The sequence below is a fragment of the Hyperolius riggenbachi genome, chromosome 7, assembly GCF_040937935.1.
Source record: "Hyperolius riggenbachi isolate aHypRig1 chromosome 7, aHypRig1.pri, whole genome shotgun sequence".
NCBI lineage: Eukaryota > Metazoa > Chordata > Amphibia > Anura > Hyperoliidae > Hyperolius > Hyperolius riggenbachi.
The window spans coordinates 291,603,736-291,621,316 of NC_090652.1; the positions used below are offsets into that span (position 1 = coordinate 291,603,736).

Genomic DNA, 17,581 nt, shown 5'->3' on the forward strand with positions numbered 1-17,581 from the left:
CCCATAGCAACATGAAAGTTGCATAGTAGTGCATTGCAGTGTGGCACGCCGTGTGACAGAGCGGATGTTATTCCTCACTGCAACGCACCATTGTGAATGTAGCCTTAGGGCTGGAACCCACTAGAGTGAGTTTTTGAGCGTTTAGGGAGAGATTCAAGCCGCTAGCGATTTCCCTAAACGCTCAGCTAATGTTAATGGATGGGCCAAATTCCACTGGAGCGATTGCGATTACCTAAATCGCAAACGCAGGACATGCAGCATTTTTCGCATTTAGCAATGTAAAGTATATAAACGCTGGCGTAACCGCTCGTCAAGACCTACACAGAGCGATTTCGCTAGCGTTTTGAAATTACTACACACTGTAAAAAAAATTAAATTAATTGAAAGGACCAATCAGAGTTAAAAACGCTAATCGCTAATCGCTACACAATTGCTGGCAAAACGCTTACACTTTTTTAAATTGCTGCCTAAATCGCCAGAAAACGCTCATGAAATTGCGTACAAAACGCTCATACAAATCGCTAGCGATTAACGATAGCTATTTGAAGTGGGTTCCAGGCCTTACTCCTCTGTACTACATATATTTTATATCGGTACAGAATTCATTTTGTAATTGAAAATTGTTAAATATTATCAAAGTTATGTCAATTCAATGCAACCTAGATTTAGACCGGCTAAACTCTCTAAATACATACAGGGTGCATTTCTCTCTGTTATCCTTCTGCCCTGTGCAAGAGTTCCGGTCCATTTTGAAGTATACCTCTGCTTTCATAAAAAATTATATTGCATTCATGCTCAAATACCGTAGTAGTTGAATGTTATTCAAATATAGATCGTTGGAATTGCTGAATTCCGAATCTGATAAACTTCCAAAATGTTGCATTGAATTCAGAACGAATTACACATTTCACCTATTCTGAATTTGCATTGCAAAATTGCAAAAATGTAATGCATTGTGAATATACAGTATCTGCGCACTAACCAGGGGTGTAACTAGAAATCACTGGGCCCCCCTGCGAAACTTTGGATGGGGCCCCCTCACTTTCTGCATAGGTAAACTGAGAACTAAACTTGAATGTTATTCATTTGGCTAGTGCACACTTGAATGTGTTTTCCCCGAGCAGATAAAAACAGACATCGGTGAAGCCGCTGGCAGACCCGCTCCGTCACTTAAGCGGGGATGAGCGTGAGCGATCGCCACTTTTCTCCTCCCCCATGACTTGATGCCGATCGGCGTTAGGCGATCCTGGGGAGCCAACTTGCGGCCGCCAATCGGCATTAGGTGGTCGTAAGTTGTGTTTAAGGATGAACCTTACTTGTCCTTAAAAAAAATTAACTGGAATTATGAGGGTGGAAACACACTAGGCAGTACGGAAAAGGTAGCATTCTGCTGCATATGCGTTTGTGCGTTTTTAGCACGTGTTCTGTGCGTTTGCGTTTTGCATTTTTGTACATGCATTTTTTCTTGTGTTATTTTGTAATGCGATTTGCATGCATTTTTTATACGTTTTATGCAAATCATTAGGAAGTCTACAGGAAGCAAAAATACATTATCAAACTTAGTTTTCTTAATAAAACGCATATAAAAGACATAAAAAACGCACTAAAATGTTTTGCATTTTGGAAAAATATGCAGCAAGACCAGCGGTTTTAAAAACGCACATTGCAAAGCGCAAACATATGCATTTTTTTCATGTGGCCCATTGACTTGCATTATGTGCGTTTTCCGCAACGCTAGCGTTTCTGCCTAGTGTGCTCCTACCCTGGAGTCTCTTCGACCATCCCTAGGAGTACTTACAGCTGCAGGGAGATGATTGTGCCTGATTGTGACAAATCATAGGTAGATATAAAATATTATGTAATACCATACCTCCCGACTTTTTGAGATGAGAAAGAGGGACACTTAAGCCACGCCCCTGCCACACCCCTGACCACACCCCTAGTCACGCATACCATAAAGATTCCATAAGATAACTATGTTTTACAATTCAAACCACACTGGTCCTTTCTATCCTCGTTCATTTTCCTTCATATTCACATTTTAAAATTAGTAATATAGCAATTTAAGGGATGGGAATAAAGTTTAGTTAATCAAACACATTTTTACTAGAGAAATATATATATATTTAAACAGAAAGAGGAACAAAGTTCTGAAAGAGGGACAAATGGGGAGAAAAGAGGGACAGGGCTCCCAAAGAGGGAGTGTCCCTCCAAAAGAGGGACAGTTGGGAGCGATGTGTAATACAGTATTTCATATTTAATCTGTTAGAAAATGATGTGTTTTTTAATCTATACTAACCAATATCTGATGTCATGTGGCTGCTATATGAGAGCTATGTCTGCAGTCTGCTCCATGCCTCAGTGCAGTTCCTGCAATACCTGAACTCTGTAGCAATGATCTTTGTTGTTTTGTCTTTCAGTTTGATGCAGTTCTGGATGTTTTATCCTCGGCGATAGTTTTATGGCGTTACAGCAATGCTGCGGCCGTACATTCAGCACACAGAGAGTACATGTGAGTAGAGGCCTATGGGATTATAACAGAAAACTGTGATTTGTTTATATATTTATGAGAAATAATAAAAACTGCTATCCAAGATTCTGCTTTCATTCCCTGGTTCTTCCTTGGTGCTCTGGGAGAATTCCTATTGTTTTTTCTTTGCAAACCAGCGGGAGCCTGTTGCTTCTGTTGGCATTTCAAGCATGCAGGTCCCCCAATGGACAGCAGCAGCGGCCAATTTATTTAGAGGCTTGCAAGAGCTCCAAGCCAATTTGTTTTAGCACATTTTTTTTTCTTTATTTGTTACATTTTCTTGCTTATAATTTATACTGCTGAAATGTGTATTTATGACCACTTGTCACTAGGGGGCAGTGTGAGACAATAACAGGGGACTTTTGCTTTCAGTTTCTATATTTTCTGCTAGTAGAGAGAGTTAAAAACATTCCAAGATATTTATAGCTCAGCGAGTTCTGCTGACAGAGGTCAAAAGCAGGGCACTTATCTCAAACCAGATAACTCTATTGAAGCTGCTAATGGGTTAAACAGAAAAAAATAAATTGAATCAGTTTTTACGGGATCAGTTTTTCATCTGGTAGAGTGTGAATCCAGCCTAAATGGAGATGTGCATGCTGGATGTTAATTCTAGTCCCAGTAGGTAGTCCTGAGTTGGAGCAAAGGGCACATCCTCGTGTTGTCTGCCGCTTGCTGTGCTCGGATGACAGGGCACCTGTTGGTTTTTTTGAGGAATGTCATTCCCTGGTGCCTCCTTGGCATCATACTAATCGTTTGGCTCCGCCCCCTCAAACCCTGATAAGACCAATTATCTATAAATCTTTTGAAGCTATGGCCGCTCGCCATTCTTTTTTCTGTCCTATCCAGGACCATACTAATGAACTTTTCTTTTGAAGCATATTCCCTCCCTCATTGACCTTTTTGTTTGGGTTGTGCTAAGATAATGCCCATTAGTATGATGCCATGGAGGCACCAGGGAAACGGAAAATTGTACACTTACCTACCAGTAATTTTCCTTTCCTGGTGTATCTCCATGGCATCATATGGCCCTCCCTTCTGGAGAGATAATATTCAAAAGAATGGCGAGCGGCCATAGCTTCAAAAGATTTCTAGATAATTGGCCCCATCAGGGTTTGAGGGGGCGGAGCCAAACCCATTAGTATGATGCCGTGGAGGCACCAGGAAAGGAAAATTACTGGTAGGTACGTATACAATTTTCCATTTTTATGGTTTGTGCAATACAGTCTGGTATCCTAATGATGTCTTGTGATGCTTGAAATCCAGCTGGTGTATTTGTGAAGGATTTCTATTTTATTCTCAGATTACAGCTTTTCAGAGACTTCAGCTATTTTGAGATATATATATTTTTTTTATAGAAACAGTTTCTAAATACAGGGGAGCTCTGAGTTGTGTGTCTTCCTAAAGGGGACGTCTGCTTGTCGTGTGTTTCTGCTATCAACACATTTTCCACAATATGTCCCAACCGAATAAGTTAAAAATGGTGCCTAGCGCCAATGGTGTAAAAACTGTGCCTCATAGACTTTATTAGTGAAATAATGGCGCAGGATGTCAGTATGAAATTTATCGTTTTGAAAGCTAAATTAGTTCGCCCGCACCCCGTACAAAATTTTTCGTTTTTAAAATTTAAATCACGGGACACGCCGTCCGTATGAAATTTATCGTTTTAATCCTCATCTTCTTGTTTCTTAAAATGTTATTTAAAGTTTCAATTGCCATCTTTGGTTGCCATTGTAAAAGTTTCTTTTTATTAAATAACAGTGTTATACCTAATGGCCCTAACTAAACCGCCGCATTCCCGATGCTCTAATCTAACTAATTGCCCCCAAACTCCCAGGGGGCCAATCCGGGCACCGCTTCCGTGTGAGGCAGGGCTATGAGCCGCAAGTCTGCGTCTCAGCATGTCTGTCAGCCCAGATTGCTGCCTCTCCCCCGCCCCTCTGTCTTCCTTCACTGAGAGGGGCGGGGGAGAGGCGGAGATCTGCCGCTGACAGACGAGTGTGAGGCAGAGCTGCAGCTCATAGCTCTGCCTCACACGGAAGCGTTGCCCGGATTGCCCCCCCCCCGGGGAGTTTGGGGGTAATTAGTTAGATTAGAGCATTGGGAATGCGGCGGTTTAGTTAGGGCCATTAGGTATAACAATGTTATTAAATAAAAATAAAATTTTACAATGGCAACCAAAGATGACAATTGAAACTATAAATAACGTTTTAAGAAACAAGAAGATGAAGATTAGGATAAATTGTGTCCCATGCTTTTACTTTTAAAATCGATATATTTCGTACGGACTACAGGGGCAATTAGTGAACGTTCAACATGAAAATTTTTTGCGCCATTAGAGCTCTTCAAAACGAAAATTATCGTTTTGTATCTAAAACAATAAATATAGTTTTGAAAAAGAAATTGTTAAAAAAATGGCGCCATTATTCGGCCGGCGCCATTTTTAACTGTACGCTGTCCCAACCATTAGTCTTTCTCAACAAATTCTGGTGCCTGATCTATTCTCTTGGGAGCTGCCAAGATGGCTGGTGATGTCAGCACTATGCACAGAGCAGTTGGGTGAGGGGCCCACTAGAGTGATTTCAGCTTCGCTTTAGGATCGCCAGTAAGCCCAAAAAGCACTATGCCCATGAAAGTGCATCCATAGGAGCAATTGCAATTTGACCAAATGGAAATCGCAGGTCCTGCAGCATTTGGGGAGCTTCAAATCTTCAATGTAAAGTGTAGTAGCAAGAATCTCCTCCCACTGTGCCCATCATATTGCTCCGAACTTTAGCGGCCCAGGCATCCATTGCTAAGGCAACGACACCGCTCTCTTCTTTCTCTCCTTCTCCCCTCCCTCTGTGTCAGCGCAGCGGGCGGTCAGCTGTCACTCACCTGCCACAGGCTCCCGCGATGTGTCCCTCTGTATACAGCACCAGCCGGCTGCTCACTACTTCCTGGTTCTTCTGCTCCTCACATTACGCGAGGTGCATAGGTCGGGTGGGCAGAGAGCAGCTGGCTGGGATAAGATACAAGCAGCCAGCCCCATATAAGATACAAGATTCTGTGAGAAATAGAAACTTAGAGACTCTAGTGTACTTTTCATTTAAAGGGATCTGACATCAGGATCATAAACATATACAGTGTATTGTGCTCCATGGTAACCAAATTAAGGAGAGCTTTTAGAATGTTCCTATGTGTTACCTCATCGTATTGCCAGTACTCAGCATCCATCTTTGAAATGTATATTTGTCTTTATATCCTTGCTCCTTCTCTATATTCTGCCTGCGATTTCAGTTGTGAAAATAAAGATACTTCACTTACAAATGGCTTATCCATTGCCTGAAAATGCTGAAAAGAGCAGAGCTTTCATTCACTACAATGCTCCTACTTTCTGTGCCTTGTTACAAGCTAGACTTAAACGTTTTAAACCGAGTGTGCCTGCAAAAGAATGAAAACTCGCAAGTATAAAATTACAGTCTTCAGTGATCTCTGCATTTGAAATTTGGGGTAAATGTTTCTGCATTTCACATGTGTGGTAATGGTTTCTGCATCTGACATTTGGGGTAAACGTCAGGGCAAACTTCATTCTTCATGCCATTCCTCAGATTTTGGTCATATTGACATGATAGCATCACGCCGTTTCTGCTGATTTATCATCTGCACATCCATGATGTGAGACCACCACATCATGTGGGAAATAAACACTGCATTGTTGGCTGTTATTTTTGTGGACAAAATGCTGCCTTATATGTGTGTTTTGGGGGGAAAAACATTGTCTAATTACCTTTAGGGTCACTTTCCCTAACAGTGTTTTTAGAAAAAACTCATGGCCCTTTTGTGTTACACTGATACAGTACAGTTGACTATGCCCATGTCATGGCAATGCCCATTTTCCAGGGCGCCCACATCATGGCCATGCCCATTTTTCACTGCGGCATGCTTCACACTTTCTTCTTGGTGGCCCGGATTCTTAGGATTCTAGCAATGCCCCTGTGTAGGAGTGCTACACAATAGCACCATATTTACACCCTCGTCCTGGGTGCAATCAGTGGCGTAGCTAAAGAGCTGTGGGCCCCGGTGCAAGTTTTACATGGGGCCCCCCCAAGCACTCTATACATAACAATTGATACGGCGCACCAAAACCTGCCAAAGACAACCCCAGTGTCAGAGGTGCAAGAAGGGGTTGGGGAACAGTGTGTTAAGGATTACTACTATTCAAAGCATCTGTAGAAGTGATTATTACCAGCACAGGACCAATAGAGAGCTAATACTGTGATAGAGGGTGGACCCTTCGGGGCCCCTCTGGCCCAAGGGCCCCGATGCGGTCGCTACCTCTGCACCCCCTATTGCTACGCCCCTGGGTGCAATTTAGCCTAGAAACTGCCCTGGTACAAAGACAGCTTAAATCCATCTCACAAACCACTGTAGGGGCTCAATCCTGAACCCTCCAACGTAACTAATTATTACTGACTAGTAAAAAAGCCCAGCTAGTAAAAAATGGGCGCTAGGCTACGGATGCTTTCCCCCCACAACGCGAGCAATGCTTGCCTGTCCTCCACCGCTGTTGCAGTATATGCACACAGGGAGATGTTACTTGCTTGGCAGTTGAAAAAAATAGATGAATCTTTGTGTTTGTATTAATGGAATACATAAGCCAAAAATAAAAATTATTTTAACTTGCCTGGGGCTTCTTCCAGCCCCATGGACTCATCCTGTGCCCATGACGTCCTCCTGGTCCGCTCTGGTCAGCAGTGGCGACCCCCGCAAAGCTGGCTGGTCGCCAAGAGTCAGTGGCTGCAGCGTGTCCCTGAGCTGCACACACCCTGATTGCCCTTGTTCTTTGCATACGCAGCGCACGGAAATCGCTACTGCGCCTGCGCAGAATGCTTCAGACCACCTGAGCGTGATCAAGGTGCGCATGGCTTTGGGCCGTGCATGAGCAGTTGCAGCTGACTCTTGGCAAATGGCCAGCTTTGCGGGGGTCGCCGGTGCTGGCCAGAGCGGACCAGGAGGAAGTTGAGGGCACAGAATGAGTCCAGGGGTCTGAAAGAAGCCCCAGGTAATTTAAAATCATTTTTATTTTTGGCTTAAAGAAACTCTGTAACAAAATGTTCAGCCTTATTTCTTCTATCCTATAAGTTCCTATACCTGTTCTAATGTGGTCTGAATTACTGCTGCCTTTTCTAGTTGCACTGTCTCTGTAATATATCTAATCTTATTTTCTTTGTCAAGCTTTGTCGACCCAGAGAGGAATGGGCTGACTCTGCTGTGATAGGGAGAAGTTATGCACGCACCTTCCACGCCCCCTGCAGGCTCTGTGTGTGCTTTGTTTATTAGTCACAGACAGCTCTCTGCTCTCAATTTCAGCTTGTCTGAGGGGGAAGGGAGCTGCCCATGCTGAGAAACTGTGATAATCCCTTCACTATGTAATAAAAACTTGTAGTATACTGTAACATTATATATATATATATATATTTATATATATATATATATATATATACACACACAATACAAACATCATTTCCTGGTTACCGGCCATGTTTTTTGTTTTTAAACAATGCCTTAAACTGGCGATTAAAAGCCAGGATAGCGGCGGAAACGGTAAAGAGAGGTCCAGGAAATCATAGTGACTCGATTGGTATGTTTTTTATTGTACAAATCGGACAGTGCAGATTCTCTTTAAGTATTCCTTTAAGCTGTCTGCCTGGAGTAAAAATCTGAAAAATGTATAGTATAATATTTACATCTTCTAGCAATTAAAACCCAGATCGGCATGTTTAAATGGCTTCCCCCTAGATAGCATTTACCCTACTTATCAAACCTGAATCCATATTAGCACTAGATCCATGACACGATCTCTCGGCGGCCTGTTAAGAGGTAAGATTGGTTTAGGTCGTTATTATTTTGATGCATTTTTTAATTGGTAATTCTGTGTTTTGCCAGTTAGCCGCAGAGTAATGAGATTGCCAGTTAGAGGGATCCTTTATTCCTCATTATTTCTCTTCCACCGCGAGCACGTCAGAGGCCTGAGATAATGAGGGGAACGTGAAATCTAACGAATGCTTAATGAGTCAGTCCTGGTTGCTAAGGAAAGTGTTATACTCGCTAACGAGGCAAAGCTGCAAAGAGGCAGATTTTCCCAGAATCCTCTCCCAGGGCTGTATGTGATGAAGGGTCATCAATGGATCCTCCATTACTTGCCGGGTACAAGAACCAAGCCTTTGATTTATTGCTGCGCTTGAGGTAGGGAGGAGAGGCTGTTCTTCATTACCTGAAGGATGCTCACATTTAGTTATATCTCTTCTAGAAATTATTCTGCTTGCCTCCAATTTATATCTTATTGTCTAGGCTGGACTTATGACCTTTGCCACCTAGGTCGGCTGTCTATTCACTATCATGTAGTCGAAGCAGATAAATATGGCGCAGGACGATCGCCGGTAAAATGGCCTGGCGTAGGCGGCACTAGTAAAAGCCACGCTTAGCTGCAAGGAAGTCAAATGATGGTGCCCAATAAATAGCGGGTATCATAATATATAACTTCCTTGCTGCTATTTACAGCTTTTACTATTGCCTTCTATGGCAGCCGGGGGTAACTAAGATTAGGTAGGTGGTGAAGTGGTTAGGGTTAGGCACTGGGGGTGGAATACTTAGGGGTAGGCAGAACCAGGAGAACCCGGAGGTGAGGACCTGGCCAGCAGATGCAGCAAGTGGAGGACAAAGCAAAAGGTCCTGTTAGTTATTTTCTCCACCTGCCCCATGTAAGGGACTGGCAGCAGCCTGACACTCCCAGGCTAGGATCATAGTGGAAGTGCTTGTATGCAATCTAAAATGGCTTGTGAAATTAAGGCTACGTTTCCACTATAGCGTGACATTTTCGCCTGCAAAAAATTGTATAAGATTTATTATTAGTTAAATAGGACATAATCTGCCTAGTAACAGCTTAGTCATGACTGCTGACAACTTCCTGTAACCATGGATCTAATGCAAATTTTCGGGCAAGTAACGCGAAAATTTGCATTGCCAATACAAAGCATTGTACGCGAATCATACGCGATGTCCGAAAAAAAGGATGCAGGACCTCAGATTTTTTCACGAACGCTAACGAAAATTCACATTAAATGGAAACAGCCCCATTCACTACCATTAGTTGCAAAATCAATGCGAATTTTCTGAGAAAAAAATCACTGTAGCGTGGATCGGAGGGGTTGGCCCTAGAGCTTCGCACGGCAATGCAAATGCCAGCTCCGGCGGCCATATTAGGAGCGGCATGAGAGCCCGACCCGGCCTGTGGGGTCGCGATCGGCACGGGGGGGGGGGGGGGGGGCGCTTTCAGGAAGGGGACCCAGCGGAACTGCACGGAGGGCGCGGACAGCATCCTCCGTGCATTTAAACATCTTGCAGGTACTTGACTTTTTTAACGATTTTGGCCTCGTAAGTCCTTTAAGTTACATTATTTATGTTAATTAAAATAGATAGGTAATATAATCTCTTACCCACCCTGTTTTCAAAGAACAGGCAAATGTTTGTGATTTCATGGGGGCAGCCATCTTTTTGGTTGAAAGGAGGTGACAGGGAACATGAGACACAGTTCCAAATGTCCTGTGTCCTGATCACCCCTCCTAGCTGCGCGCTAGGCTTCAAATCTCAAATTCAAAAAAACAATTGCACCAAAACAGCAGAACGAGACAAGAGAACATCAGAAATCCCATCATGCATAGCATCAGGAGAAAAAAGCCCAGGCAGTTTACTTCTGTGCAGCTAAAAATGGGGCTTGGGTAAGAAAAACAAAGTTCTGATGCTGTGAAACTGTTAAAAAAAAACAGCAAGCCTTTTCAGTGCTGCTGAGTAGATTTTTAGTCTGGAGGTTCACTTTACGCTTACAGGTCTATAGTTTCCCTTTTTTTCCCCTTCTTGAATAAAGCGAAAACATCAGCTGTATGCCAGTCATAAGGAACTGGACTCACATGATAGAGAATCACAGAAAATAAGATAAAGTGTCTTATCGATAACTGAACTCAACTCCTTTAATACCCAGGGGTGGGTGCCATCAGGGCCAGGTGCCTTAACATCTTAATCTTATTTAATCGTGCCTGCACAATTATGGCAGCCTCACATCGCTCTTGCTTCAGGTTCCCTTTAAGCACTGACCAAACAAACGTTATAACACGTGGCAAATGAGTAAAGAAACACACTGGAATAGAAGCGTAAACTATCAGTGAATATAAATTTTGCCGTGTAGTTTGGAGGGATGTATTCTGCGGGGTGCCAGGGGAATGACAGACTGCAGAAAATCAGACAGACAGACAGCTTGTTTGCACCTCAGTGGGAGATTCTGCACAGTGCTCACAATCTGTTCCCCAGTCTGTCCATTTCCCTGCGCAGGAGCTGATAAACACCTCTGCCGTCCACTCCTCAGCCAGAGCTGCACTGCTGCTCCACCTGACCTGACCTGTAACGCTCTGCTAGTATCTATACAGCTGGGTCAATGTATTGTCATAACATCATCCGCTTCCAGTAAGCCTGACGCATTGTGGAATGTGGTCAACCTAACAAGACTTCCAAAATAATAACGCATACAAACATCACCTCTTGTTTCCTCACTTGCGATTGAGAAAGGGAATGTTTTTGTGCAGAACTGATCTCAAAATCGATCCCTTTTTTGATCAAAAGCAGATCAAAGCAGATTGATTTTAATCAATTGATTAAAAGCACACCACAGCCTTTAAGCCCCTTAAAAGCACACCTAACCTTTAAGCCCCTTCTTGACCCCTATCCTTAAACCCGCGTACGTACAAAAAGGGCGCCCGGACAAAAAGGGCACGGGGTGTAAACTCTAAATAATAATTAATCATTAATAGGGTTTATAAAAATAGTGTGCTATATTTCGTTTACAAATAATGTTTAACAAAATTATAAACCATTAAATAATGTTTATGAAATTGGAAATTGTGAAAACGTTAATCTTCCCTGTTTCTAAAGTTAAACTTATAATTACGTTTATTAAAAAAACAATAATATATGTTTAATTGTTATAATTCTATATTATTGTGAATAACCTTCATTTACGGTTTGTTCTTATAATAAAATCTGAAAATATTCTTTATAACGATGATATAAATATAACTACGTTCGTAATAAGTGTTGTAAAACATTAGTAATTATTACTAAAATTTTACTAAAACTATACCTAAGCCTACTCTTACACAGAACCCTCCCTGTACCTATCCCTAACCCCTAGACCCCCCTGTTGGTGCCTAAACCTAAGACCCCCCTGTTGGTGCCTAAACCTAAGACCCCCCCTGTTGGTGCCTAAGTAACCCCCCCTGTACCTACCCCTAACCCCTAGACCCCCCTGTTGGTGCCTAAACCTAAGACCCCCCTGTTGGTGCCTAAACCTAAGACCCCCCTGTTGGTGCCTAAACCTAAGACCCCCTGTTGGTGCCTAAACCTAAGACCCCCCCTGTTGGTGCCTAAGTAACCCTCCCTGTACCTACCCCTAACCCCTAGACCCCGCTGTTGGTGCCTAAACCTAAGACCCCCCTGTTGGTGCCTAAACCTAAGACCCCCCTGTTGGTGCCTAAACCTAAGACCCCCCTGTTGGTGCCTAAACCTAAGACCTCCCTGTTGGTGCCTAAACCTAAGACCCCCCTGGTGGTGCCTAAACCTAAGACCCCCCTTTATTATGTGGATAATAATGTTTTACTAATTGTGGATGCAAAAAATATTTTGCAATTTACGTTACGTACTGATAGCTTTATTTTGTGAATAATAATGTTATACAAACAGTAAGGGATAAAACTTTAAATAATGTTTTAATTAGTTAAATAAGATTAATAGGTTTAGTATTTTTATAAACGTTATTCGGCACGGGTGCATTTTATAAATGTAAATCACCACAAGCACACTTATAAATCATTAAAAATCTCCTGGCGCCGTTTGTAAATGTTATTTATGTCCTGCGCCCTTTTTTCCTGCTCAGCGCCCATTAAACATTATTTATTATGAGAGTGAATGGCGGCGCCCTTTTTGTCCACTAGCGGCCTGCGCCCTTTTTTCCCGCTTCCCTTAAACCCCCCTTTTTGATGCCTAATAAAAAAAACCTTCTTGACACCTAACCCTAAAACCCACCTTCTTAACACCAATTCCTAAAACTCCCCTTCCTAAAACCTAACCCTAAAACCCCCCTTCCTAACCTTATAATGTTCAAAATGATACATTTCAAAAATTAATAATTTTCAATTAATAAAATGAATAAATAAATATAAAATATTAAAAATTTCAAAAACGATAACTTTCTAATTTTCAAAACGATAAAAAAATATCAAAAACTATATAGTTGTAACTTTCAAAACGATAATTATCGTGTGCCCAAATTTCTGCTTGGGGCACCTAATAGCGGATATTTGCATGAGCACTTAGGGCCTGTTTCCACTACACACAGATTCTGGATGCAGAAAAACTGACTTCAATGAATGCCTATGGGCCTGTTTCCACTAAACGCGATTTTTCTGATGCAGATTTCCCATAGGCATTCATTGGAGTCAGTTTTCTGCATTCAGAATCCGTTTGTAGTGGAAACAGGCCCTTATGGGGTGCCCATGGGGATCTGCTAGGCACCCAAATTTCCTGCTTCCATAAACAGTGACAGCCGTTTTACGTAAAAGTTCTGCGTCGTCAGAGGCCCTATGCAAAATGGCTCTGAATAGGGCCTCCGATGAAGAGGAACATAACAGCTAAATGGTTGTCAGCTGGGCCGGATTTAGGCTAAGGCCGCCTAGGCCATAGCCTAGGGCGCCACAGGAGAAATGGCACCAAAGCAGCAGGCTAAACTGTTGCAGCATTTGCAAGCTTACAAATGCAGCAATGCAGGGAGATCAGCCAAGCGCCTGACCATGGTACTCTGCTGCTAGCCACCTGTGCAGCGGCCACCTTACTCTCTGTGCACGTTTGCATTGTGGCGGGTGGCTATGGACTTGGGCAGTACTGGAGATGGAGACGGAAAGCAAGAGGAAGCTTCTGCACTGGAAACAAGTGGAGAAATGAGTGGCACAGGTGGCTGCTGCAATGTGAAGGCTAGCTGGCTACCTATACTGAAAGGAGGGGGAGGAAGAGGGATGAAGGGAGTCATCTAACTACATATACTGGAGAAAAAGGGGGGAGGGATCATCTGGCTACCTATACTGGGAGGGGGGTCGTCAGGCTACCTATACTTGAGGGAAGAGGGAGTGGTCATCTGGCTACCTATACTGAAGGAGGGCAGCTGGTAACAGTGGCCTTGGGTGGTAAAGAGTACAAATCCGGCCCCGGTTGTCAGGTCGTTGTTTGCACGCTCACTGCTGTCCTGTATGTGACTGTGATGTGCTTTAAATCAAATGATGTTTGAATAAAGCTTAGAACTGTTACCAAACGCCGAACAGCTCTCTAACTATCAGACTTTGCTTCACCAGTGAGCACAGTTACGCAAGCTTTATGTAGGCGCGTGCATGAAAAAGGGATGCAAGGAAAAAAGGCTAGGAAAAAAGGGGGCGTGGAGTTTCGTTAATAAAAATATTGTTAATATCTACCAAGTGTAGTGTAGATGGTGTATGTTATTGAAATAATATTGCAGAATGAAAATTGTTAATAAAATTAATAAAATAATAGAAAATCTTATTTTAGGACTGCTTAACCTAACCCTACTCTCACGCAGAACCTTCCACTACCTACGCCTAACCTTAAGATCCCCCTGGTGGTGCCTAACCCTAAGACCCACCCTAGTGGTGCTTAACCCTAAGACTCACCTGATGGTGCCCAACCCTAAGACCCTCCCTAGTGGTGCCTAACCCTAAGTCTCCCCTCCCCCCGGTGGGCCGAACTCTAATACCCACCCTAGTGGTGCTTAACCCTAAGACCCACCTGGTGGTGCCCAACCCTAAGACCCTCCCTAGTGGTGCCCAACCCTAAGTCTCCCCTCCCCCGGTGGGCCTAACTCTAATACCCTCCCTAGTAGTGCCTAACCCTAAGACACCCCCCCCAGTGGTGCCTAACCCTATCCAGCCCCTCCCCCCACCCCACCCAAACACCTAACCGTAACCATGCCCCTTGCACAAACACCCTTACAAGTGTAAAATGTATACATACAAACGATAAAATATTTGATGAGCTAAAATTTGTACATACCAATAAAATAATATTACAAAAAATGATAATGTTTCAAGTTTCAAAACGATAATATATTTCAAAAACTTTAATGTACTAATGTTGAAAATGACATTTATTGGGCGCCCAAATTTCTGCTTTGGGGGCCCTATTAACGATATTTGCATTAGCTCCTTTGGGGGGGCCCAAATCCTCCATTAGGCGCCTGCGCTCAAATTTCCTGTTAACATGTAGGCACCCTCCCTCTGGACGTGAAAATCTAGTGCCAGCATCTCGCTTCTTCTAAATTGCTGTTGCCAGAATAAGATCTCAACCAAAACGGAAGATCCATCCGAAGTGCTTCAGAACTTCAGATCAGAGGCACAGATAAACCCCTGGTGTGCACAGGGCCGGATTTGTACTTCTTACCGCCCAAGGCCAACTATTACCAGCCGCCCCAACCGAAACCGTATCCTACCACCTCTCTCCACACACACACATACCCAAAAAATGTTGGGCCGCTGGTGTCCACTATTGTGGCTAGTGCCAAGGTCTCCATGGCAACGTGAAGTGAATCAATCACGTCACACGGGGGAACTGGTCGATCAAACGATCTACAGGTGATGGGCGTGGTGGGAGCCGTCCACCACACACACATTGTCAAAAGTGGCTCACAATTGGACATTGGGTGGGGTCAGCAACACGTAAAAGTGAGTCCTGTACCCAATGCTGTCTCCAGGGTAACAGCGCTGGCCAATCAATAATTAAGAAATGGGTACTGTGAGAGGCTGCCTTCTGTATTCTGTACTATTTGCTGGTGCTGCCCCTGGTCCTTTCATCCCCCACTCCAAGTGCGTGAGACCTGGCCTTCTGTAACTGCCTGCAGCTGCTGCTATGTCATTGGACAAGGTCTGGCTTTTTGCTAGTCACACACTGTTCACAAACATTTAATTAACGGACTGCAGCTGCCTGTAGCACTGCACAGGCAGATGCCAGCTGGTACTAATAGTGCAGTTATCCTGACCCCTTTCATTTGTTTGGACACTTGCAAATAATGCCCTGCAAATAATGCCCACTGTCTGCAGGCCGCCCCTTGTTTATCTGGTGCCCTAGGCCATGGCCTATGTGGCCTTGCCAGAAATCCGGCCATGAGAAGTGTGTGTGTGTGCCTCCTGACATACCTGGTGTGCCGCAATCACTTTGTTCCACCTACCGTCACAAGCTGGCCCGGGTCCTATTTTTGGACCTGATTAGAATATTGAATAAACATTCATCCTCCTTAATGATAGCTGATTTGCATGTTTTCAGATTTCTGTCTAATTAGGTTTGCAACACATCATACATTATCAGGGCAGGGGAGAAAAAAAAACGAAAAACAAAACGTGTGGATTGGGAAACTGGCAGTGGCTTCGGCGACCGCCCCTCGCTAGCAGAGCGCCAAGCTATTTTCAGTGCAGAGAAAGCGACAGAATCTCAAGTCACGTGACTCAATTATGGGATCTGAAATATGATTCCTGCCATATATTCCATCTGATGTGCTGGCACAGGTTGTACGAACAGCGCCCTGCAGATGTCGGCTACGAGCGTCTGCCGAGCCAGTATTGTGTAAAACATGGAGACAGGAGGTGTGAAGCTCTTATAGGAGGTGTCCGAGGAGTGCTATGAAGAGGACCTGTCACCAATTGGTACTTGTGACAAAATCCTGAAGCCTGTTATAGTTGATGGAGCAGAGTGGTCTGTACACGCAGGTAGGCACCTGGTATATAAAGTTAGAACTCTTTACTGAAGATAAATCATACACAACCATCAGGAAATGCAGCTTACTTAGAACAGAGAGGAACAAAGAATGAATACAGGAAATCCCAATACCATAGAGATCATCACATAATTTTACAGACAGTGACATCTTGTGATTGGTTAACTATACTACAGTTTAGGTAATTCTGTTGATATTTCCAACAACAGTAGGGCACTAGGGCAGACTTACAGGTTACTGGGAGCTATCTGTTCCATTTATGCTTATTATGTTTATAAGAGGGGCATATCATAAAGGGGAACTCTAACTTTTAAAATGATTGTTATTATTATTATAATAATATGTTGCTATGTGTATCTAAAATATTCACTGCTGCCAATATAATTCTCAATTCCCTTCACTGTTAATTACCCCACTGCAGACTGTATGAGCCGACCCAAGTATAGGCCAGTCCCCCAACTTTTACCTTAAAGGATAACTGGAACCTCAAAATAAAAAAAAATAGATACTCACCTAAGAGGAGGGAAGGCTCTGGTTCCAGTGGCGGTGCCAGCTTCACATTTTTTTTGGGGGGAAGGGGGCACAAAGGAGGCACAATGGCTGGCTGCTGGAGCCCATTTGACTGATCACAATCGATGTTTGTATGGCGAGCATTAGATATTTTTTGCCTAACTCAGGTGATAAAATTAAGGCTAACTAGTTCAGCAATGATTGGAACCAAATGTAAACATCACAAACAGAACTCAGGGGCTTTTGAGCAGATTGTCCAAATGATGGTGCTATTATGGAAGAAAAGTTACCTACAGATGTACTTGGTTAGTTGTCTGTCATGCTTTAATCCTTACTTGGTAGCAAGCTGCTCCTGCATGGACAGATCACAGACAAATCATTCCGGTCCCCAGCCTGTGTCTGACAACTTTACAAGCAAGGGGAGGGGAAACGAACACTTTCATTCCAGCGCAGGAGACTTGGGTGCAGCAGTGAGTAACTTCAGCACCATCAGAAGACGGAGCAGAAGTTACTTATAAACACTATAATTCGGCCTCCAGCAATTGCTGGAAGCTGAATTATTTCATTCCCCACCATCCATGGCGGCCTGGAGGGGGAATAGTATTTAATAAGATGAGGATTTGTACAGGAGGAGGATAAGCCATACAGGCTGTATCCTGCGCCCAAGTCTCCTGCGCCGACTCCTC

At 43.5% G+C, this 17,581-nt stretch overlaps 1 protein-coding gene across 1 annotated transcript in view; it reads left to right on the forward strand.

Annotated features, from left to right (window-relative positions):
* The window catches only part of TMEM163 (transmembrane protein 163), a 196,690-nt gene that overhangs the window by 112,393 nt on the left and 66,716 nt on the right, over window positions 1-17,581 (forward strand). The window contains exon 4 of the mRNA XM_068247084.1: window positions 2,421-2,512. Coding sequence (XP_068103185.1) covers window positions 2,421-2,512 — 92 coding nt within the window. The remainder of the gene's footprint in view (window positions 1-2,420; window positions 2,513-17,581) is intronic.